At 44.6% G+C, this 20,447-nt stretch overlaps 1 protein-coding gene across 2 annotated transcripts in view; it reads left to right on the plus strand.

Annotated features, from left to right (window-relative positions):
• The first annotated feature begins 1,175 nt into the window (after window positions 1–1,175).
• Window positions 1,176–20,447, plus strand: part of LOC142806011 (uncharacterized) — a 73,863-nt gene continuing 54,591 nt past the window's right edge. For both annotated transcript variants that reach the window (XM_075891233.1, XM_075891234.1), the window contains exons 1-6: window positions 1,176–1,366; window positions 1,597–1,713; window positions 2,345–2,493; window positions 10,788–10,875; window positions 12,246–12,438; window positions 13,242–13,468. In XM_075891233.1, coding sequence (XP_075747348.1) covers window positions 1,597–1,713; window positions 2,345–2,493; window positions 10,788–10,875; window positions 12,246–12,438; window positions 13,242–13,468 — 774 coding nt within the window. In that variant the 5' untranslated portion in view covers window positions 1,176–1,366. The remainder of the gene's footprint in view (window positions 1,367–1,596; window positions 1,714–2,344; window positions 2,494–10,787; window positions 10,876–12,245; window positions 12,439–13,241; window positions 13,469–20,447) is intronic.

Consider the following 20,447-nt stretch of genomic DNA (forward strand, 5'->3'; position numbering starts at 1 on the left):
TGGCTCATCGTGCATTGTTGAGTCAATAAGAGAAAAAGTGTGAAAATTAAAAGGCAGAGAGGTCGGCTTGAGCTAGTGTGCCCTAGCCTGCTACTCTAGGCAGGCGATAAGGGAAGGTGTAAAAAAGAGAAAAGTGTGATGATGGGTACAGGTAGAGGTGGTGCGTATGTAGAGTAGCCACTTAGCATAGTACCCTACAGCTTACTATCCTGTCCAGTACTTTTGATAAAAGTCTAAAACAGCTGTGGTAGGAGTTTCAGAGACTGTTTGCTCGCGCAAGTGGTGTTCGTTCGATGATTGCCAACGTTTAAGTCATCATCCTTTGCGTTACGTATAATGGGCAGTCACAAAATACATGGAATATGGCTAATGTGGATCTACTGGCAGTGAGGTACTCGATGTGACTCGACATTTAACTTTGTAAAAAAATAAAAAAAAATCCCCGATTGCTCGGGAAGATTAGAACTACCACCACAAACAGCGGCTCGGCCAGCGTCGGCCACAAGTGAAACGTATCCTATCCAGTCTCGGCAGATTGCTGCATTAAGGTAATGCAATTGCAAAGTGCCGTATTCCGTTTTTCCTTTATCTCGACGGTTGTTTTATTGCGGGTGGCGAGAAGAATTTCCTTGTAATCAGACAATCCGTAGGATACAATAAGGGAGTTTTTTTCCGTTCTTTAGAGGTACACCATAAGGAAACGTCGGCCTTTGTTACGAGGAAGTCCCCATTGACGTGGGCCGTACACTCTCGCTGACTTGGCGCGTGAAGTAAGCGCGTTGCGCAATCATTAAGAAAACGTTATTTCATGCGTGTAGATCAGCCCGCAGCTACGTTACGTTCTAAGAACGTGCGATGCGTTGCCTTATAAGTTTGTTCTTTCCGGAGGTGAGGATAACGGGTAAGCCAGCGAACACCTTCAAGCCAGATGGGTGTCCTTACCAAATCTAAACGCTGTTCAAAATTTCGCGGGTAACAACGATAATTTCGCAAGTTTTGTTTCGTACTCGCGATTTTTTGTATTTAATAATTCCGATGGGCAATATGGCTCATTTCGCAAAGCTTACAGTGCCACCAGTTGGCACAATTGTTGACGCTGACATATTAGCGTAGTTAAAAAAAAAAAATCAGTCCGCTAGAGGTCGCTAGCCACGCTAAAGACATTTGGCGGCGATCTCATGGCGTCGCCAACCTGTATATTCGTGTGTCGTGTTTACATGTAGCCCTTTTCTTTCTTGTTATTTACATGCAACAGATTCCTAACCAACTTCGTATCTCCGTATTATTCGATATATTTGTGTGACATAATCCTTCGCCTCGAAGGAACACCGCCATGCGATGAACTCAGCGGCTGCGACGACCTAAGGTAATGAAGCGCGTCAGTTCAACTCGCTAATACACCCAAACTAAGTTAACTAGCTAAATTTCAAACTAAATTTCATTCATAATCAGTAGAACGTAGGCACGTTGATTCTCTCAATTTAGAGTAGCAGCCGTTCACGATCGTCTTTGTAGCGACTCATGCGGTTGCTGTGGTTTATGCACCGTTTGGCTCTAAAGTCATGCCAATGTCCCATTTTTCGTCGCGTTCTCTAGATGTCAAGTAAAGTTCAACGCAAGGTAACAGTGGAGAATGTAAAGGAAAGCGGCGACGGCCCCAGAAGACCGAGCGTCTTTGAACGACTAGGGCCTGGTGCTGTGACCAATCAAGAGGTAAGGTGCCCGTTTGTTACTCTCTCGCGACCCCCGCCTCACCGACTTTGTCCTAAGAAATTGTTTTCTGTGGCTCTAGTTGGGATGTCGTGGTTGTCGACGGCACAAGGAAAAAATCTGAACTTAAAGCTGATCGACTTGGCAGGTGGCACATGTTCGTTAAATCTGGCACTGATGTCTCACGGTGCACTTTCGACTGCCGTCGCGCCTGATTGAGATCGAATTCATCGGCTGCGACTCATCTGGTGCAAGGAACAATGAAAAGGGGTCATTGCCGGCGAAAAAGCCGATACTGATCGGGCCCGATCGCGACCAGAAACAGCCGCGTGACACGAGTTGCTTGTGATGGCATTTTCTCATTCGCCATGTTTAGAATTTCAGCATGTTGTGTGTCTGTGCACCTTAGTGTTCATGACTTATAAGTAAGAAAATAAATAAAAAACAGTTTTCTAGTGTGGCACTTGACTCTGGCCAGTACAAATTTTGTGTCTCAGGTGCACAACCTATGGAAAAAGCAAAATGTGACTAGTTCTGAATTTGTAGTTTCTATTTCTATGTTGTATGTGACTGGCTGTGTTGGTATGCATGATCCTAATCGCCTATTTATGTGTGCATGGGCTTGCTTCAACAGAGGCGTAGTCGTGACGATCCAGGGGAGCAGTGCAGGAACTGGATGCGCAGTGGGGCCTGCTCCTTTGGGTCCAAGTGCCGATACCAGCACGAGGCATATCCACCATCTTCATCATCCTCCTCGTCTTCCAGGCTGCCAAAGTCTGAGAGGTGAGCTCGACATGTGTGATTACAAGTGGTTGCCTAAAGGGGTGCTGACACAAAAATTTTTATTTCTTTTAGAAAATGTTGTCCCATGCGTTAGGGCATGGTGGAAAAGTTATTGCTGTATGTTTTTAAAGGCTAGTTTTGGTTCCTGCTGTACCCTGATGTCACAACATTGCATGAGCTTCTTCTCATGTGCTTGCACAAGATATAAGGCCGTTTCCACGACTGCACCACCCCGTGACTCAATTTTTTATGCACAAGCGGCTATGTTGAATGTTTTGGGTGATGCACAAGTGGCAATCTTGGAAGTTTCGTTACGTGACGTCACCACAAATAGCCAGACTGCAGCGTGAAGCCACCAGAATTGGGGCTGTAGCCTTAAATCAAGTTATTGTCGATGTCGGTAGTTGCGCCATGAAAATGAAAAAAATTACTTTAATATCAAAATAAAATATCAGCATTCGCTGAGCTTCACGCTTTCTCAGAGTCTTCTCTGTATACGGAAGATTTGTATGATAGGCTAAACTCATCCTTGGTAGAAGGTGTCAATACCCCTTTAATAGTGCACAAGAGGTTAAAAGCCACGATTGTGTCAAGCTTGTTTCAGTGAAAGTGTGACAGCATTTATGCAGAGAAAGATCTAGTATGTAGATAAAAGCTTTCATTGATTGTACTTCTCCTCAGCAAATTTGCCTACTTGGCATGAAAGACCAGAGTTATAGGAAATGTGCATGTCTTTTTCCAGCTTTGTTCCAGTGGTCACAGTATTTTGCTAACCGGATAGCTTAGCAGACAATGGTCATCTCAAGTCTCATTTCAGTTCTGACATAACTGGCAAATGAGACAGTTTGAAGTCTATGCTGATTTTTAAAGTACTGTAAAACCCCAATAATTTGGACTTCACAGGACCGAAGAGAATCTCCGAGGATACATATTGTTGCGAGTATGAACAAAACACTTGAAAAATGTCTCCTACACCATCAAACTTCTATTTCTTAAAAAAAAATTGTGATCATGGTTTGTTTCTAGGCAATGTGCGAACAAGCCGCACTTTTACGAAGTTCCTGCAGGTGGCTTAGCCCGCGCACATTGTTGAAGGAAACCATGCATATGTTCTCTAAAGCGACCAACGCATGCGCAGACTTCGTCATTGTGTGGCGTCGATATGCTCGTCTGCATCACTTGGATCTTCGTCAGCCGATCCCCCTTCGCCATCCACGACTTCGGTGACAATATCCCTGTGCAAGCCACGGCAACATTGCTGCCAGTTGTGACATAATCGCCGAAGGGCACATCAGCTGTCATGATGCTTACATAGCGGCTGTCTTGCTCTTCGCCGCTTTCCTTTCATCAACGGCACCCGTTTCACCACACACGTGGCAGAATACCAGCCCGTCTCGCTTCTTGAAGCGGTCGAACCATCCTTCCGACGCATTGAAAAAGTCAATGTTCATGGTCAGCGCGAACTTCTCTGCTTCTGCACAGATAAGGGGACTGCTCAAGGGCAAACGCGCATACCAAAAAATGGCAATCCAGTGCAACAGTGCTTCTTTTAGTTTGGAGTGCGGTGGCGTTTGAGGTCTCTTCCTCTTATCTCCAAACCACGTGCTCCTGATATGTCACCATCATACGCTTGCATATTCTGGTCTTCGTTCTTCACGTAACTGCTCAGCGTGCTTTTCTTCACGCTAAACTTTTCCATGTCTTTTGGAGATGCTCCCGCTTGCAACGCCTTCAATATTTCAACCTTTGCAGCCAAATCCTCGCGTCCCTCTCGCCGGCGCCATTTGCGCATGCGCGAGCCACTGAAGAGAGGGCGAGGGGAGACCAACTTTGCGAGGAGGACTTCACGAAAAGTGTAACGTAGTGTAGTGGCTTCTCCTCGCAACGGGTGTTCACTGGCAATGCTCCTCAGTTAGCATTTTTTTCTCCACACCTTGATTTTTCGTGTGGGGTGTTTGCCAATGCTTTGGTGGGCCTAAATGGGGGCTTTACTGCTGGTCCAAATGCTGCAGTACAGGTTCCTTCAAAAAGTGTAAAGGTAAGTGTCCATGTAATGTTGAAACACCGCGTAAAAAAGTTACCATATTTACTCGTGTAAAAAACGCACTTGCTTAATAAACGCAACCTCAACATCTGTCGTCAAAGTTTGGATTTTGTTTTTTGTCTTGCATAATAAATGTACCTGCTACCTTCATCCGCTCAAGTCCCGCAAACCGACACCTGGCGCCTGCTTTCCCGCGTTTTTTATTATGCCGATTCCCCTTCGGTTCTCTCTTTACCCCCGCACCCACTGCCGTTCGCCGTTTCGTTTTTCTTTCCATCTGTGTGCGGCACGTCTCCTGCCTTCTGATTATCCGTTCGGCACATAGGGATTCACGAACGATGCGAGTGTAGAAACACTGCTGCTGACAAGCACACAGTTAGCGAAGGTCACGCTACTGCCCACGCCAAAAAACGGTAGCTTCCTGCAAATACTAAACTTTACATGCACGCTATTTTCGAGCGATGGCGACAGGATTAGCTGTCGCGAAGGGCCACTCTTCGCTATTGCATCGCAGGTATGTCGCAGGCCTTTGAAAAAAACAGGAAAAAAAAAATCGCTTGTCGCCCAGAAAAGAGTGTGGCAATTTTCACATGGTAGCACCCCCCGATTCTCACTTCGGTTGCAATTTGCTCTTCATGCTTGTTATCAGCGCGTTCTTCAAGGAATGCAAGGTATAGGCTACCTTTTCTATAGTCATTCTCATGTAGACAGCGAGGCGGCGGCCGCATTTCGGCGTTAATCTTGTTATCAACGGTTTGTTTTGGATGCTTCGGTGGCATCTTACAGCAATGCTAACGTTGTCGTTGCGGTGGTCGTGCGTGGTATGCACGCAGTTGGCTGGAAAAGTGCGTCATACCGCACGCTTCTGGGCGCCCCTCGAGATCACAGCAGATACCACTGTTGCGATTAAACGATTGCAAGAAAGTCGCGAAATGCTCTTGTGGAGTGTGCGAGGACAGCTTAGAGATGATAGCGCCATCAACTACCGAAGATGCAAACTGCGAAAAAGAAGCTGTTTCCAAACAGATTACGTGCATGTCAATTGCGAAAGATTAAGCCACCTAACTTTTTTTTGTTATTACCACATTTTTTTTGCTTATCCCGAAAATGTTTTTTTATAATATTTGCCTTGCATAATAAATGCACTGCAAACTTTGCTTCAATTTTTTGGTAAAAAAAAAGTGCGTTATCACATGAGTATATATGGAAACTGCATAATGGGGAGAGGGATCACCTACGAAGATTGTTGCATTTATTTGCTACTATATCTTGGACGTTGCATGGCATGCACACTGCACCTGAACTTTTGTTATGAACCACATGTACATATCGTTTTCTCTTGAAAATGGGTGTTTTTCTATAGATATTTTTTTTTACAAGACAGAATACGAAATTCAACGCATCGGTTCTGAATGAAGTGGATGGCAACAATGACCTGGTCAGCCGGTAGTGTAGGCCAGGTGTAAGGAACACGGATGCTTTTTGCGTAATTTTCGGTGTGACTATTTCCTGCATTCAGCTTGGAAGTGCTGCTGTTAAATGCCATGCAGGTATGAAGAATTATCTGGAGACAGTGGCAAAGCTGAGAAACTCAAGTGGTGTGCTACTAGTGCCCGATACTGTGCAAGCCACAAAAAATTTTTCTCAGGGGATGCCTCGTGTCACGTTGTAATATCAAGTGTGTGAGGCTGCGGCTGTATTTGCAATGTCTTGTGTTTCAAAGGGTATTCCTTATACCTGGGGTGACACTGCTATAGACATAAAAAAATGTTTCCAGATAGTGATGTAGCCAAGAATTTCAACTGTGGAAGGGCCGAGCTTTTTTACGTCATATCCCATAGTCTGGGACATTACTTCAAGTTGAAGCTTCTTGGCGAGTTGTGTCGGCCAAATGTTTTCTTCGCTCTTATGATCCACGGAACTCCAAAGCCCGAGCAGCGTATCCAGCAGTTGGACTTGGTGGTACGATATTTCTCTGAAAGCCGCTGCGCTGGTAGTCGTTGAGCGCCTCAATTCTTTTAACCTTAGCCAGGCCATGGGAGATATAATTGTGGAGTACGTAGAGGATGCCCTAGTTGAGCTACCAAGACATGGCTTACTTTGCTTCTTCAACGATGGCCCTAATCTTTTGAAAAGTGTTGAAGCAATGTTAAAGCAAAAGATTTGGCTTGTGCGAATAGTGAATTTTAGGTTTGAAGCAAATTCGAAGCCAATAGTGATTTTGATCAAATAATTTCAAATTGAATTCGAATGGTATGTATGGCATATAAAAAAGGAATATTTGTCATGACCTTACTAACCTGCACAAGATTTCTTTTGAATTGAAATAGGGGCTCTATGCAAACGTGATTTTTTTTTTCGTTCAAAAGCAGTTGAAACAACCTTGAGTAGTAGTTTCGGTAGGATGCGAGTGATAGCCTTTTAGATACATAATTTTTAAAATTTATTATACTTGGAGCATAAAAGCCGTCATAACAAGCTTAATAAAATGAAGAATTGATTGGACAGTAACATGTGCCTTCAAAGCGGCCCTGCAACACTTTTTCAAGTAGCCATGGAGCTAGTAAACATGCTTGTTGCCTCACAAATTTACTCCCGAAAAGTTTCTAGAATTGGTCCAGTACAAGTGGAGTTCCAAAAATTTGTCGCTCGCTGCAATTTCATTCTCTCTTCTTGTCCCGACGAAATAACTGGAAGCTAAGCAGGGAGGAATGGCACAGCGAAAGAAAATACGTTACACGCATCTCGTAACCTTGTGCACCCTGATGATGGATGGTAGCGCAGACAACAAACACGGACAAGAGAAGGCACATAGACACAACACAGCGCTTGTGCCTTCTCTTGTCCGTGTTTGTTGTCTGCGCTACCATCCATCATCATGCAACCATACCAACAAGCCCAAATCGCCACCCTCATTGACTTGTGCACCCCTTTCTTTTTTTTCTTAGAACACACGGCTTTTCAGAGCAATTACGCACGGACTCGCGGACAAGCGGCAACCCCGGTAACGACGAGCGGGCCGTGCTCAAATCAGCCAATCGCTGTGACCAGAGCTGTATATTCCTTCTTGGCTGTGACAAGTGATTTTTGAGCTTGTAGTGTCATTTGCCGAGAGAAGAAAGCAATTTTTAGCTTCGATAATTTATTGTAAATTACAGACCGCGTGCTGCGCTACAATACTTGCCTCGCATGTTCTCGGCAGCCTTGACTACCGATCGGCAGCATTTCCCGCCCGTGTTCAGCAAGTGCTGCAGGGCCCCTTTAGATTTGAAGAGGGGCTTCGTGCAATTCAAAATTTTACTAAATAGGTGCTTTCACGGCTTAGCACACCTACATTGCAGTGAAACCACCTCTACAGGCGGTGACATGCGGACTAATATACACTTCTTCGTTCATTGCGAATACTTCGAAAATATTTGATAATCTTAAATTTGAATCGAAGTACATTCGAATACTCAACTATTCGTTTGAATATTTGAAGCATTTGAATATTCGTACAAGCCTACAAAAGATGAACCCAAATCTTCTCGATGTTGGGGAGTGCACACTGCACAAAATGCATAATGATTTCTCAAAAGAGCTGGATGCATTTTGTAGTGATGCTGAGCAGGTTGTTGGAAATGTTTACTATTATTTTAAACACTTTTTTGTGCGTGCCAAGAGACGCACATGTCTCCAACCCCTGGCTGACATTGTAGGATTTAGTAGCCCGCATTTGGGAACAGTGCGCTGCCTTGCAGTTTTTATTTTTGTAGAGGAACACTATTGAGCAACAACTAGATGCTCAGACTCAGTGCGTCATATTTGCTGCCGGTTTTTTAAGCAAGACCCTTTATGCAAAAGTTTTGTTTCTAAGTAATGCTGCTGAACCTCTTACTGGGTTTCAGCACTTACTTCAAAGACAGGAGCTGCTTGTGCACATTCTTCATTCTGAGATGCTGGCACTGGTGCGGTGAGTCCGGAGCCTTGTCTTACGAAATGAAACGTTTTGTGGAAAAAGTGCAGAAGACCTGACAAAACTCGATTTGGATGATGCAGCCTTCAGGAAGGCACGGCCAGAAGTTGGTTTGAACACTGAGAAAGCGGTGGAAAGTTTGGGCCCTGCGAAGAAAAGGAAGTTTCGCCTAGGAGCTGGTGCATTCTGTCTTGCCTGTTCGAAGGCACTGCTTGGGAAGATTCCTCTCACAAACAGATAATGCATGTAAGATTTCTGGCTCTGAAATGGGAGAATGCTGAGCAGGAGGTGTGATCTTTGCAGTTTGTGGTCGGGCAGCTATTGCCTCAGGTAATAGGTGTTGACCAGGTTTTCTCTGTTAATGACAGATGGCACATACTTAAGTGTGATGATGACAGAGGTGCCTTGTACATATAAGGAAGGGTCAATGACCACTGGACAAAAATCTTCAGTCTGAAGGCAACAACAGGGGCACCAAAATATCCGTAGCTTTTCAAGCTTATCAAATCACTTCTTTCTCTGCCCCACGGCAACGCTGACTTAAAACGAGGTTTCAGCGAAAATAAGCACCTTCTGGATAGCCAAAGCTCGCTCAGCATTGCCAGCATTAATGGAATGCACCATGTTAGAAGCTTTCTTCAGCGGTATAATGGTGACACAACCAAAGTGCCTCTTTACGCAGACTTTCTGAGATGTGTAAGGCAATCTCTCGCCACGTCTACACTAAGAGTTAGTTCAGAAGAACACGCATGCAAGCGGAAGACAACAGAAGAGCCTGCCTCTGAGCCTTCTCAACAAGCTGAAAGGAAATAATTGGAGGACCAAGTGGCAACCCGCTAGGCATTGCACACTAGGGCCGAGGAAATAATCAGCTAGGGCGTAAAGCAAAAAACAAAAAACTGCCCTAATAATGTTTTGCGGGATTATAGTCAACTTCTAGTCATATAGAACAATTGTATAGTTATGCTTCCCAGGTGGAAGTATTGGTGAGCAATAATGTTAGTGCTAGTCTTCTTATAAGCCAGCCAGAGGCTACCTCTAGATAAAAGAAATTTGTAATAAAAATAAATATTTGGAGCTTTTGATACATCTTTCCTTTTGTATTTGTTTGCTTAGACCCTGTGGAGAAAAGGACGGGCTGCCGTCCCCATTCTTAGCAGACCTAATAATATTAAGCATTTACATAAACCTTCACTGTAGCTTGAATAGCATGAGTACGTGATGGGACAAAAGAGCGATAAATGCACAACAGAGCACTCTACTTTCAACAATGAATTTTATTTCCTTTTTTTTTTTTCTTATCAGGTTTCGTGTAAACCTTGTTGCGAGTTCACCAAGCACTAGGCCTCGCTTGTTTTCCCAAAATCAATTCGTATTATTGAGCATATGCACCGATTGTGGTGTCATTGAAAAGCAAACTAGTGTTCCAAAATGTCAGTTTTTTTTTTTTCTCCGATAACCTGCTCCAAGGTTGAATTTTTCTGCTCCAAAAGCAAGATTTTTCTGCTCCAAAAATTGTGTCAAATCCAATTTGGGCTGTAGCACTCCTGGTTATGCAATAATTGTAAGTTTAAGACAAGAACTGCTATTTATAAGGCTTGGGGTGGTATTTTATGAGAGTTCTATCTAGAATGGCGGAGGGATTGAAGAAAAAGATGAGAGGCTGCAAATGGCCAATAAGTGAGCCGAGGGAATTCAGAAGTGCTTTCAGAGCATGAAAAAATATAGAAATAATACAGCTCAACATTAGTATTAACAGGCATTATTTTTCAAAGCTTGAAATTGCAGAGCGGGATGACTTTAACAACTTATTTGTGTTAATGATTTGAGTGGATGGCTGAGTGGTGTTGCCATTCGATGAGTCGTCCGGTGGCAATTTTTCGCGCAAGATTGGGGTAAGCCAGACGCAAAACAGGCTAGTTCAATTCTCCTGGCTCAAGTGCATATTTTTCGATCCAATCAACGTTGTTGGGAGACCGTTTTCTATCCATTTTATCGATAAGGGCCTACGCCCATTCTATGTAAATTCCGTGGCTATTCTCACCTCTTGACTGTCAGAATAGGCTTGACCAATCCCGTGTGGCTCCCACTCGTCCTTTTGTTCCGTCCTTCCAAAGTAGCCCGTTGTCTAGGGCTGATTTAGTCGAGGACCATTGCTCAACCTGTTTTGTTCAAAGCCACTTAATATTGAGATGTGGCTGCTAATGATTTCTTTCCTTTGTAGATACACGAAAAAAGGATGTTAAGCAGGTGCAGTGTTCACGACCATGTCTAATGGCCTTTTTTTCTCTACAGAGACTCTTCTCAGAAAGATCTACGGCATAAAGTACGCCACAAGCAACAAGATTTCAAAGAGTCTGACAGCCGGTCGCCATCCCCCAAGGTTTGTGCTTGGATATTTTGTTTTTTTCTTGCGGGGTCATGGCTTCATGAATTGCTGGGGATATGAGTAAAACCAAAATTTGTAGCTCATATGTATGATAATGTTAGTACTGTTTGTTTCTCTGATGGCTTTGTGCCTACAAGGAGATGCGGGTTCAATTTATGGGCGCTTCACACATTGATGGTTCATATGGCTTTTTTTTGTGATAGTTTTTTGTGCAGGTTTTCTTCAGGCACTGTCACAGCTAATACTTGTATAAGGGGCTCCTTTTCATTAGCAAGCTCTGACAGCTTTTTGGAAGTATGTTGGGTAACTTGGGCTCATTGTCTCCCATCTGTGTAATGGAAAATAGTAGTCTGACTTTCATTGCCTCAAACCTATGCAATAGAAGCTATACTGGTCAGCAGGAAAAGTTTTTGAAATGTGGGGTCTGTGAAAACTGTTTTTGTAATTTCTAAGCAGGCTGTGGGTTTTGAGTAAAACTGAAAAACACTTGCGCCATTCACATAAGAAAGGTAGTTGTTTGAGGGGCTTGTTTCTTTGTCACTCCCAAACAAGAAAAGCAATAGACAATGAAGCCACGGCGACCATGTGATCCCCTCTCATATAGTACTAAAAAGCAGGAAATCTGAGCACCAAACTTTTGCTGTATTGAGTGCTTTCTCAAATTCTGCAGCCTTTAAATAATTGATTTTGTGCAAACTGTGCTTGCATACGGCTTCTCAGTGTTGGCACACATTCACTGAAATCTTTACTCGGAAGGGTGTTGCATGCATTCAGGGCTTTGGATACATTGTGCAAATTGAAAAATGATACCTGCCACAGTGGTCTGGTTACCATTAGTGGTTATGGTGCTCGACTGCTGAACCGAAGGTCGCAAATCGAATCCGGGCCGCAGCAGCCGTATTTTTGATGGAAACGAGATTGTTTGAGGCTCGTGTACACTCAGCCAAAACTTTAGCTATTCTGCATGAGTGGCAGTTTTTTGTGTGTGTCTTTGCCACATCACTGAATGAAGTCTGAAAAAAGGTGAGGACAAGTGTATGCCCTAAAGGCGCATGTCCCTGAAGCAGTTTTGTGTAACTTCGTTCCGTAATACAGCGCTGACAGACAAAAAAGTGGCCGCTGCACGGAATAGCTAAAGTTTTGGCCAACTGCACTTAGATCAGTACATGTTAAAGAACTCCAGGTGGTCTGCATTGTCCTCTGCAGCGTACCTTATTCTCATATCATGGTTTCGGGACGTGAAACCACAACAATTATCATTATCAACTTCAGGTTTTGCCTTTCTTAGCTAATGTTGCCAGTCACTGCTTCCTTTCTGCTCTAATCTGCATGTACCTTTGTCTCTATCTCTTTTTCTCCTCTAGAGGAGAAAGGTATCTACTAGTAGTGGTGCTGGCGGCGGCAGTGTCACTGTCACCACAGCAGTAACGGTGGGAAGCAGTACTGGAAGTGGCAGCAGCCGCAGCCGACGCGCAGATGCCGAAAGCAAGATCAAGTCGCAAGTAGTGGTGACCCGACCAAGGAGCCCAGTGTCGGGCGAGGATGAAACCTCAGATGGTCAGTGTAGTGATGCATTTATGCTTTTCTAAATACAAATGATATCTGCCAGCTTACTTTATACAGCCATATTTTGCGCTTCGGTCTCGCCCTGCAGTAGTGTGCATTAAAGAACAAGAGGGTTGGGGAAAAGTCTTGGCTGCAGCTTCGCACACACACGAAGAGGAATTCTCTACAGGCGATTTTTCTGACTTACATGTTAAAAAATCGGTAATGTGTATATATTCGAAAATTACTAATGGTTAAAACATAGTTGTGGTGATTCCCTGGCCCAGTCTCTGTAGAGTAACCATTAGCGCATGTTGCGGTCACATTTTACCATGTTAACTGCCCCTTTTAAATCACGATGTGACTGACATCACAATGTGCCACAACATAGCTTCTGCGTTTTAAGCAAATTCAGAGACTGGCCAACAAATACTTTTAAAATTGCAATAAAAACATTAAAATAATGCACGGGCATGATGGTAGCCATCGATAAACAAGCCGGTACAACTTACTTTCAGCAACCATATCATGATAAACACCGCCAACTATCAACTCAGCTGTTTGTGGTGCCTAGCCCTGTTCCATGTGCACTCGATGGCTTTAATAGGCCACAGTTTAAACACACCATCATGCTGTTTTGTGTGAGATAAGCAAATAGTGGACAGCTTGTGAGGGCAAATGCATTGTGTTTAATGGCACAGTAATATAAGTGTGCTTTGTACAGTGCTTTCGTCTAAGACGTGCTCTTCTCTTTGTCTCTGGTTGTTTCTTATTGTGTCATCTTTGTATAGCTCTGAAGGTTGTGTCTTGCCCAGGACTTTTGGACTGCGAGGAGGACAACCTAGAGCTGAAGCGGCAGCAGCTACAGCGGGAGCTCGACCTCCTTCAGAAGGACAACCATCCATCAAGCAGTGGCAGTGCTGGCAGCAAAGTAGGTGTGGGTAGCGGCAGCACAACCAGCACCACTGCGGCACTGCCACCGCCTCCAAGTCAAACACCGGGTACCACCAAAAGTGCACACTTGGCGCAACCCATGCAGCAGGTGGGCCTGCACTTTGTTCTTTCTTTAGATTCATATATTATGGAGGGTCATCATCATCATCAGCCTGACTATGTCCACTGCAGGACAAAGGCCTCTCCCATGTTCCGCCAGTTAACTCGGTCCTATGCTTGCTGCTGCCAATTTATACCTGCAAACTTCTTAATCTCACCTGCCCACCTAACCTTCTGTCTCCCTCTAACCCACTTGCCTTCTCTGGGAATCCAGTTAGTTACCCTTAATGACCAGCGGTTATCCTGTCTATGCGCTACATGCCCGGCCCATGTCCATTTCCTCTTTTTGATTTCAACTATGATATCCTTAACCCCCGTTTGTTCCCTTCCACTCTGCTCTCTTCTTGTCTCTTTAGGTTACACCTTCCGCTTTTCTTTCCATTGCTTGCTGCGTCGTCCTCAATTTAAGCTGAACCCTCTTTGTAAGTCTCCAGGTTTCTGCTCCATAGCAAAGTACCGGCAAGATACAGCTGTTATATACTTTCCTCTTAAGGGATAGTGGCAATCTACCTGTCATAATCTGAGAGTGCTTGCCAAGTGTGCTCCACCCCATTCTTATGCTTCTAGTTACTTCAATCTCGTGGTTCGGCTCGGCGGCTATTACCTGCCCTAAGTAGGCATAGTCTTTTACAACTTGAAGTGCACTATTACCTATCTCGAAGCGCTGCTCTTTTCCGAGGTTGTAGTACATTACTTTCGTTTTCTGCAGATTAATTTTAAGACCCACATTTCTGCTCTCCTTGTCTAACTCCGTAATCATGAGTTGCAATTCGTCCCCTGAGTTACTCAGCAATGCAATGTCATCGGCGAAGCGCAGGTTACTATGGTACTCTCCATTAACTCTTATCCCTAACTGGTCCCATTCTAGGCTTTTGAAAACCTCCTGTAAGCACGCGGTAAAGAGCATTGGGGAGATTGTGTCCCCCTGCCTTACACCCTTCTTGATTGGTATTCTGTTGCTTTCTTTACGAAGCACTATGGTAGCAGTTGATCCCCTGCAGATTTATTTCAGGATGTTTATATATGCTTCATCGACGCCCTGATTCCGCAGTGTCTGCATGACTGTTGATATTTCTACTGAATCAAATGCCTTCTCGTAATTAATGAAGGCTATGTATAGTGGTTGGCTTTATTCTGAGCATTTCTCTATTACCTGATAGATAGTATGAATGTGGTCGATTGTTGAATAGCCTGTTCGAAATCCTGCTTGTTCCTTTGGTTGATTGAATTTAATGTTTTTTTTATGGAGGATGACCTGAACTAAAGGTGGACATTATCCACCTTTGAGAGATTGGGGCCATGTGAGGCAAAAATCTAGCAAAATAGTAATGAGAACTTAACATTTCTTCAAAGACGGCACATGAGCCAAGAAAAGTATAGGGGTTGTTATTAGAAGTAGTTGTTGTGTAAATGTGAAGAAAGAAAAGTGGATGATAAGATAACTTGCTGCCGGCAAAGACCCAACTTGCAACCCTCAAAATAATGTGTTCGATGCTCTGCTATTTGGTGGTCTAGTGGTTAAGGTACTCAGCTGCTGACCCATAGGTCGTGGAATCGAATCCCGGCTGTGGTGGCTGCATTTTCGATGAAGGCGAAAATGCTCTGGCCTGTGTGCTCAGATTTGGGTGCACGTTAAAGAACCCCAGGTAGTCGAAATTTCCAGAGCCCTCCACTACGGTGTCGCTCATAATCAGATGGTAGTTCTGGGACGTTAAACCCCACATAATGATCAATCAACACTCTACTACTGACCTACGGCGGCAGTCATCCCTGTGTTCACTCAGCAAGTGTGTGCAAATAAATATGAATGATCCTGCGAGCACAAAATGTAGAATAAACTCTTAAAACCCAGAAAGCGTCTTGAAATTGCGAATGCATCTACAGTGTGTCGACTGTTGGTCTATTGTAACATTGCAATTGCCTTAGGAGAGAGCAGTCTGCACATCAAGGCTTGCTGCTGCAGCACGGCTTCTCAAGTGCACGTGGAATGAAAGCCACTCGAAACAAAACATTTTTCGCTTTCGCCCAATAGAACTATGGAAAATATTGTCACGGGGTCGTGACGTGGACAAGGGAAGCAGGCTGCAGGTCGAATAATAAACTGCTTATTCGGGCCGAACTTGTGGCCACGTGAAAGGAAAGTCGGATTACAGCAAGAAGCTGGCACAGATAGCGACGAGCAGGGCGTCGGCCGTCGACCAACTGACAAGCGGCGAAGCGTGCAGGCATTTATACCCTTGCCATAGAATATTATAGCGTTATCGCTAACGGCAGCATAGGTTCCAGGAAAATCTGTAATGTTCACGAAGTGGGCGTAACCTTAACAAAACGATCTACTACGTCCTTGCAGCTTCTGGAACATCGTAGGCGCGGTTTGCGCTGAACGTAGTGTTTACACTACGTTCAGCGCAAAAGGGGTGGTAACAAAACTTCAGGAAAGGAACGTGGCAATATGCTGGAAATTTTGGCATGTAGGGCCAGCTTGAAAGGCTTGCTATGTAATGTAATGCATGAGCTGTGTAAGGGAATAAAAGGAAAGTGCTCATCTCGTATGGCATTATTTGTACTATTTTGAAAACATGTACACAGAACAGTTGTTGTAACTCGCTCACCACGCACTCGCTGCAGCATCACAGTCGCATGCTTTGCATTATAAATGCATGGTTTCAGAATTTTTCCGTCACTCTTGTGAATAAATCAATTAAGCAAAAAGGTTCACTAAATTGGTTTGATTAAATCTAAGGCAACATAGAAGGTGAATGATTTTACAGGATACTTTTCATTTCGATTGATCCTTAAAGGAGCAGTGACATCAACTTGACGCATGTCGCATTCTTTGCATCAATGCGTAGTTGTCGATCCCCTAGTGATGATCCAGTACTAATAATGCAACAGGTGGATGAATTAATATGTGTAATACCGATCAGCATGACCAGTATAAAACCCAATTTTCAGCGCTGCCAAGCAGTCACCTCCCGCGGTCCCGCCTCATCTGATCACGTGGCCACACGAAAGGGCGACCCGATTTTCAGTGGACATTTCGTCTGCTCAGCGCCCACGTGCATAGGCATGTCTTCTACACACTCACTGTCGTCGCTGCCCTCATCAGCGCCCACAAGCGACTATCAAAACACTGAGGAATACGGAATTGCAGCGATTCGCGCCTTGGCGAATCATTTTCAGTTCAAAACTTTTCGAAGTAGCGATTATGAAATCGATGCCGGATCGAGCAGCGAAGAGGCAGCTGGAGACACGCGCTTGGACCACGCTGGCTGGTAAGACATATGATTCGCAATGACTGTAGCTTCAAATAATCACATTCGCGCTCACGAATCCACGACAAATCATCCGAAGTGGCACAATGAAAACTCAAGATTCACGCGAACGCACTGCACAAACCAAGCAAAATGAAGCAAGTGAAGCCCTTGCCAGGCAGCCAGGTGTCGCCGCCAGACGGTACTACACGTAGACACCGCGATTACAACACTATAATTGGTGACAACCTAAAAATAAATATAAGCTCCGCCCACGAGGCCGCATCGCCCTTATTTTCCATGCCTCCGCGCTACAAAAGAAGTAGTTCGCAAACAAGGGCAATAACTTTCCCGCATTCAACCTTTTTCTTGCAATCCTTCATTGATATTGAGGTAAAGAAACCAAAGCTCGATACAAAAATTGTCAGGCCACGAAGTTCAGCGCCAGCTTAGCAATATATCTGTTTAAATCGCACCCCCTACCGCACTTATCACGGAGTCCACGAAGAAGCAATGTACATCTCTCAAAGGTGACGTTTCTTCATGGTACCTATAGTGGTACTAAAACAAATAATGCCACAATTAAAGTGAAGTCAAAAATAGAAGAATCCTTCTTTGGCACCAAAAAAAAAACGACACAGCAGCACAAATCAAATTTTATAAGGCCGTTTACAATTTTCATGTTGTTTTACGAAACTTTTGCTGCCAGGTTTCTTCGCTATCTGCTGTAACTATGCCAACTATGCCTTAAAGCGATGAAAGGAGAAGTCATATGAGATTGACTTCGTGAATTTTGGTTCTTGTGCTGCTGTAAATGCCGAATACGCGTCTCGCATTTTGGTGCTTGTCATCGTGTTTGAGGTTACCGCCAATGCTTAATTTGACGTCTTTCAAAATAAAAGCGGTAGCGCACATTTTGTTTAACAGTGGGAATCATAGCATACATTCTTGTTAAGTACCGTAATTACTCGAATCTAACGCGCACCTTTTTTCCGGTTAAGCGAGTTCATAATCGCGTGCGCGTTAGAATCGAGTACGAACAAAAAAATTACGGTCAATCTATTGCCATCGGCAAATCCAAAATGGCCGTCCCCTACGTGCGTTGGCATAGCGCGTCGGCCATTTCTGCCTATGTGTTTCCCATGTGCGGCACTTCGTACGTGTGCTGAGGAGTTCGTCATCTAGTAGTGCATTTGAATCGACGGCGTGGATGGGCCGACTCCCAAAACTCGAGTGCACCACGATGCCGCTTTTAAAATAAAAGTCATCGCGTGTGCAGAAACGAATGGAAATCGGGCCGCATTGCGGTCGTTCGGAGTTCCCGAAACCTGCGTGCGGGACCGGCGGAAACAAATGCAGAAGATTGTCAACAGCAAAACTTCACGCAAAGGCTTCTGTGGACCACAGCAGGGTCGGTTTCCGCAAATTAAAGAGCTGCTCGGCGAGTATGTGCTTGAGCAGCGAGCCGCACAGCGGTCCGTGACGACAGAACTGCTCCAAGTGCGGGCTATGCAATTAGTCTTGGAAAAAGGTCTAATGCGGAGCCAGTTTAAAGCGAGCAGGTGCTGGCTAACTAACTTTATGAAGAGTAAAGGCTTTTTCCTCCAAAGGGGAACATGCATATGCGAAAAGTTTTGCGGAGGAGTACGATGAAAAGCTTCACAGTTTTCAGAGGTTCGTCCTAAACTTTGGCGCAACAACGGCTACCTGCTTGGGCAAATCGGGAATGCCGATCAGAGGCCTCTTTACTTCGATATGCCTGGCATCACAACCGTCGAGAAGAAGGGGGCGAAGCAAGTTCGCGTGCTGACATCGGTCAGCGGTAAAACTATAGTGACGGCAATGGTCTGTTACACGTCAGATGGGCACAAGCTTCGCCCGTACCTCATATTTAAATGGAAGACGCTCCCGAAAGGAGTCGTTTTTTCGAGTGGTGTGATCGTGCGGGTCAGCGAGAGAAATGGGTGCGCGTTGCAATTGATGTCTTACGTTTTTTTTTTTTCGCGGTGGAAATCGGGTGCGCGTTACAATCGAGGGCGCGGTAGAATCGAGTAAATACGGTAATTGCCAAGGCAATCTACATGGCTGAATGGGTGTGACTAAAGGCTGTAGGCCAATTTTTATATTTTTGGTTTGACAGCTTGCACTCGATGGTTTAGCATGAGCTCGTCAGCCCTTAAATATTCAACAATTTCAAAACGCGGCCTAGTTTTGCTGGAACAAGGGCCACTATACTTTCTATGAATGTGTCTGTGGAAAGGTGTGTCTGTGCTAGCAAGAGAATTTTTCTCTCTCCAATGAATGAGAATGAATTGCGTGCCAGACTTTACTTTCACAGGGGAGTGCAACGTGTCTTTCATGTTTTCTTTCACGGGCCTCTAATTTAATATAAACACGGTATCACTACGTAATACATGCACACAATACAGGCTAAATGCAAAAAAACACGTTAGACAAAGCTAAGACTCCCTAATAAGATATTATTAAGTATCGCACAACACATTAAAAAACGACGTCTTTCTTTTTTTTTTTTTCGTTCAATAATACTTTTAGCGATGCTGTGTCAGTAACGATCACGATCGATGCAATCGATCATAATTGATCGTTATTGCTGCACCGATCACGACAGATGCAGTGATATTAAATAGTGTGCATCATTTCGCGGTTCGAAGAACCTCGCACGGTGTTTTCATGCAAGGCGTTTGTGCAACCAGCGTGACACAAGCACTTACGCAATGGGCACTTCAACGTGGCATATATTAATCACACGCCCACTGGATGACCACAGTTCATTTTGTAAAGCATAGAACATTGAATAATCTACCCCCACCTGGTTTGTTTATTTTCGTACAGTGTCGCGTAGCAGGTTCTGCTGGACGCTTTTTTCTCACGCCTTATCCGCATTCACATCGCTCATATGAGTGCACAGCACAGCGCATATCGCAGAAAATCACCAAGGTTCCCAAGTTGCGACACCCAAGTAACACACTCGCACACGCACATGTGGCAATGCTGATGCCACGCTTTTGAGGGTGATAAATCACAGGCGCTCACATTCCACAAAACACAGACGCACCAATTCAGACTTTACTTTCACCTTACTGCACACGAATGAACGCGACGACAATCGTCGAGAGTGGTCACCCTCAGGCGATATGCTTGGTGCACCCGAGTGACTGATAAAGTAGACGCCGAGTTGCTGCTTCACGCTGCCGAAACGACGGAACATGATGAACCTGCGCCACTTCGGTGCACTTCAAACACTGCAAAATCAGAAATGTCACCTTCGAATGACAGCCAGCGCGGATGATGCAGAGTGCAAGTCGATGAAATAGCTTCATGACGAAAAAAACACCTCAGGAAAACCGAATGGACGCCTTCTGGTCTCGGTGCAGCAGCACATTGCTTCTCGTCGCGAACGATTCCCTGCTGAATTTGTCATTGGTTCATCATCATTGTTACGTCATAGCAAAGAGCGGCCGCAGTTGGATGCGCATAATACAAATGGACTGCAGTACAGTTTAGTTTTTATTCTTAGGTTGTCATTGACTATAGAATTGTCGACGTCATCGCTGCTCACTCATTGTAACTTGGCACCTGAGGCGTGGCCTAGGAGCTTGCTGAACACGTCAAAATACTGTCGATGTTTCATGGCCGTGAACGCGCCGATGAATGAGCCTTGGACGCTCTTTGTGCTCGAAATAGAATAACTTC

The sequence above is a fragment of the Rhipicephalus microplus genome, chromosome 1, assembly GCF_043290135.1.
Source record: "Rhipicephalus microplus isolate Deutch F79 chromosome 1, USDA_Rmic, whole genome shotgun sequence".
In the NCBI taxonomy this organism is placed as follows: Eukaryota; Metazoa; Arthropoda; class Arachnida; order Ixodida; family Ixodidae; genus Rhipicephalus; species Rhipicephalus microplus.